Source organism: Sphaeroforma arctica (assembly GCF_001186125.1).
Source record: "Sphaeroforma arctica JP610 unplaced genomic scaffold supercont1.158, whole genome shotgun sequence".
NCBI classification, from domain to species: domain Eukaryota; class Ichthyosporea; order Ichthyophonida; genus Sphaeroforma; species Sphaeroforma arctica.
In genome coordinates this window covers 82,849-87,848 of record NW_014040400.1, presented here as the reverse complement: position 1 = coordinate 87,848, position 5,000 = coordinate 82,849, and the positions used below count along the sequence as shown (strand labels likewise).

At 40.9% G+C, this 5,000-nt stretch overlaps 1 protein-coding gene across 1 annotated transcript in view; it reads left to right on the top strand.

The window, feature by feature from the left end:
* Positions 1 to 4,721, top strand: part of SARC_03205 (hypothetical protein) — a gene marked incomplete at both ends in the record, with an annotated part of 23,855 nt that extends 19,134 nt beyond the window's left edge. The window contains 6 exons of the mRNA XM_014303013.1: positions 1,153 to 1,275; positions 1,792 to 2,027; positions 2,625 to 2,807; positions 3,235 to 3,461; positions 3,791 to 3,980; positions 4,520 to 4,721. Of these exons, the coding sequence (XP_014158488.1) occupies positions 1,153 to 1,275; positions 1,792 to 2,027; positions 2,625 to 2,807; positions 3,235 to 3,461; positions 3,791 to 3,980; positions 4,520 to 4,721 (1,161 nt within the window). The remainder of the gene's footprint in view (positions 1 to 1,152; positions 1,276 to 1,791; positions 2,028 to 2,624; positions 2,808 to 3,234; positions 3,462 to 3,790; positions 3,981 to 4,519) is intronic.
* Positions 4,722 to 5,000: the final 279 nt, after the last annotated feature.

Sequence of the window (5,000 nt, the reverse complement as noted above, 5' to 3'; positions counted from 1 at the left end):
TATAGGCTTATACGTTTATACACGTGTCTATACGTTTATACGTTCAAGGCGGGTAGCAAATGCTTTCGTGTCCTCATTACATGTTCACCACGGACTTGCACTCAGGACAGGTGCGTTAAACTCTCCGCTTATACGCTACACTACACGTGTAGCACAGTCGCCTATACGTTACCCACGCATGCGTATGCGTACCCATACCTGGCGGCAGTATACATTAGACAAGTGTGTAGCTTAGCGAACTGTGTTTTATATATACATCTATATCTATATCTATATCTATATCTATATGCATATATATATATATATATATATATATGCATTTGTATATGTATATATAATACATATACTCAGTACGCATTCATGCGTTCTCTATCACATTTCCGCCACAGACTGGCACTCGGCACAGGTTCGTTAATCACAGACGCTAATGCGTTGCGTAAATCACATATTTACACTTCGAACGGCTGTGATTGCTTTTCCTTGCACCTGACTTTGTGTATATCTACACACTGTAGATAGTGGGGAACTATTGTATTCGTATATATATATATATATGGGTGTGTTTGTTTGTGTATAGTTGAATATGTGTATAGGTTTAGTGATATAAACATTCTTTTACAATACTTTGTTTTCGAATGAAAACTTGCTCGCCATCATCGCTCTCTCCGTCACACTTCCAATATGTACCACCGTTCGCGTTTTAGACAAGCTATCTACAATTAAAAACACCTGGTCAATTTCCGACACATTTTGACCACATCTTGCTGACGCCCAACGCAATACTATACCCCACCCTCGTGCATGTCATGGAATATACGACAAATTAATTAAATACGCACTACAGATTAAAACGACAAATTAATTAAATACACACCAATTAAAACGACAAATTAATTAAATACACTACAGATTAAAACGACAAATTAATTAAATACACACTACAGATTAAAACGACAAATTAATTAAATACACACTACAGATTAAAACGACAAATTAATTAAATACACACTACAGATTAAAACTACAAATTAATTAAATACACACTACAGATTAAAACTACAAATTAATTAAATACACACTATAGATTAAAACGACAAATTAATTAAATACACTACAGATTAAAACGACAAATTAATTAAATACTCACTACAGATTAAAAACAAGATGACCAAAGAGGAGTTCATTCGCAACAATCGCGGCATCAACGACAACAAAGATCTGCCTCTCGAGTTTGTGTCCGGGGTGTACGATGAGATTGAGGCCCGGGGAATCAAGGTATATCAAGAGCCTTTAATAGGCCTATGTGTATAAATGACTGTGTTTCTAGATTGTTTGATATGTTGTGTGACTTCGTACCAAGGATCTGGAATGAGATTGAGGCCCGGGGAATCAAGGTATATCAGGAGCCTTTTATAGAGGCCTATACATGTGTATAGGCGGCTGTGTTTCTACTTTGTTGGATATGTTGTGCGACGATGTGTCAGGCGTCTACAATGAGGTTGAGACATGGGGATTCCAGTTACATCAGACGTCTCTCATGGATCTATGAGTGTGTATATGCTCTGCCTTTGCACTTGGATTGATCTGTTGTTGAGGTGCCAGATGTTTTACCTGCAATGAAATTGAGGTCATTTTTAGCCAAATGTTATATATATATGTGTGTGTGTGTGTGTATATATATATATATATAATCATAATAAAAACAGTACACCACTTGTCTATATGCAGTCGTGTACTCCTATCCACACACGCACACCCCCCTTCATCCTCCCCCCATCCTCCCTCGATCAGGTCAAGGACGATCGCTCTGCCAAAGGCAACGCACACATCTCCAGCGCTCTCTTAGCCGACGAGAAGAAGCGAAGAGCGTTATACGCAGCACAGATGACACAGACCTCTGAGGCCACACAGGCACTGCTGGCTGATGAGGCGAGCAAGGGCAAGCTAGACTTCACCATTGCGTCTAAGACAGAGCATATCCGCCCCATGTTCAGCCTGGCGTGGGCGTCGTGTCTGGCTGCGTTCAGGTGTGTGTGTGGTCGGGATGTGTTGGTATATGTGTGTATATGTGTTGTATAAGTTTTGTATATGTTTGTATATGTGTGTGTATGTGTATATATGTATGTTGTGTGCTTGCTTGGTCTATGTGTGTCTGTGTGTGCATGTATGAGTTTGTCTGTCTTCGATTGTATATGAGAGAGTGAGGCTTGACCATTGCCTGTAGTACTGGTCTGTGCTTCCTGTGGCTGCTTTGTCATGTGTCTGTGATTGTAATTGTTGACATTTCACTTTACATTTTTGTGATTCCATTTGTAATTTTGGAGATTCCATTTGTAATTTTGGGATTTCTATTTGTGATTTTTGGGATTCCATTTGTAATTTTGGAGATTCCATTTGTCTAGCCATAGACAGACGATCGATTCCCATCCCTTCTTCCTTAGCTGAACCCTATAACCCAAAACTCCTTCCATCTGTTTCCTTTTTTCCTTAGCTAGGCTCTAAACCCTAAATTCTAAAACATTGTTGCGCTGTGCTTAGAGGGCTTTGCACACGCCAGTAACCCTAAAACCCTACACCCTGCACCCCTATCCCCTAACCCCACCCGCGTGTTGCCCACGGTCTAGTGTGCCCATGATGACTTCGGAAGACCATCGCATCATTGCCCTGTGCTTGGAGGGCTTTGCACACGCCATCCGCATTGCCGCGCAGTTCTACATGGCCCTGGAGAGAGACGCCTTTATACGGTCACTGACGCAGTTCACCAATCTCATCACCACCAACCCACACCAGCAACACCCGCCCCTCAAGTATGTCATGTGCATATCTATATGTGTGTGTGTATGTATATATATTTATTTGTACATGCTTATATTATATATATATATTGTGTATATATATATATATATGTGTGTGTGTGTGTTTGCGTATATATATATTTATTTGTACATGCTTATATTATATATATATGTGTGTGTGTGTGTGTGTGTGTGTGTGAATGGTGTGAATGGTTAGTCTTGCTAATACAGGCACTAGAGATGTGCGCTAAGTTGTTGTGCTGTGGTACATAGGCTCTATTATATATTGTATACACGTTCACAAGTACTCTCATTCTACAACCCTAGCGGGTGGATGTATGCCCTGAACCCAACCACATTAGCCGACATGGAAACCTCAAACATGTGCGAAACAACCCCTAAACCCTAAACCCTCTACCTACACAACCAACCCTACCAGATGGAAGAACCGTGAGAGCTTCCGCACACTGCTTAGCATAGCCACCACTGAGGGCGATCATCTGCAGAACTCGTGGTATTCTCTGCTCAAGAGCATTTCTGAGCTTGAGTTGGTCAATGTCACAGGCCCTTCCTCTCTCAGTCGCCAAAACAGTGTGTTTGGGGGTGCGCTGGACTATACGGGCATGCTGCCCAACGGCGAGGATACCGGGCACATGGCTGAGGACGGTAGGTAGATGGTGTCTATTTTTAGAAGGAGGGTTTCTATTTTTTAAATCGGTCACGGGAATTGCGGTAGATTGGTGATGTGTGTCTGCTGTGTGGCATTGGACAGAGCGCTGTTTACGATTCATGCCGTGTCCCAAACGAGAGCGCATAGTTTGAGGGTTTCGGCTGTACACAATACGTTTTCTATATTGTTGTTATATATATGTGTGTGCGTGTGTGTGTGTGTGTGTGTGTGTGTGTGTGTGTGTATGTATGTATATATATACATATACAGATACATAAAACTCACCACTTTTGGTTCTACACATATATCTACATATATCCATCAGGTACAGCTGTTAACCGCAAGGGCAGCATCACCACCTCCATGGGTGCGCTTGACAACATGACCTTCATCAATAACATGGCACTACCAGAGAGTACCTTTGCCACAGCGCAAGAGATCAAGATGCTCAGAGCTATGCAGCAGAGCCCACACGGACAGCAAGCGGCCCCAATGCGCATGAAGGGCGATTTTAGGTGTGTGAGTGTGGTTGCATGGCGATGTATGTGTATATGTATATATGTTTATGTTTATGTATATGTATATATATTTATTTATATTTTACATGTGTCTGTGTCTGTGTTTCTGTCTCTGTCTGTGTCTCTCTGTATATATATATATATATGAGTATGTGTTTATATATTTATGTTTGTTTGTGTATATGCGTGTATGAGATTGTATATATTCATATGGGGGCATATGTGTTTATATATATTTATTATTACTTGTATGTGTTTCTATATATATATTTATATATATATATATATACGTGTATGTGCTTGTATATATTTATATATGCGTGTATGTGCCTATGTGACTTTACATGTGCATGTGTGAGCTCCACCATCCCTTTTATTCGCCACCTGTCAGCGTAGTACACCCTTTACACTCAACCGCAGTAGATCTCTATGCGCACATATGCACTGTAGTACGTGTTCATCTATCCCTAACCCTAAAACCCTAAACCCTAAAACCCTAAAACACACTGTGACTGTTCTTTTGAATCCCTTGACAGGCCAGGGACAGTGCTCTCGCTCAACCAACCGGAAGGCTTGCAGTCGCGGAGAGACGTGGATGGCATCAGTGTTAAACGCACAGGCAGCTTAGTCGACAGGGAACAGAGTGTGCTGGTGGAAGTGGATAAGATCTACACCGGTATGCAAGTTCTACTCCGCTATGTAAGATCTACTCCGCTATTTGATATTTACTTACCCTGATCTGCTAGATTTGTACAAATATACGAGATCTAAATGCATAGAGATAGATGGTTTCAAGTACTTTTCGAAAGCCAACCAACCTTCCAAGACGTTCCTCATCTTCTGCTCTAGTGTGTTCGTCTTTACGCATACAAGCACTACAATCATACGAAACCGTCCTATATGTATATAATATGTGTGTGTGTGTGTGTATATATATAGTGTATGTATATGAATTTATTTATTTATATATATATATATGTGTGTGTGTGTGTGTGTGTGTGTGTGTGTGTGTGTGTA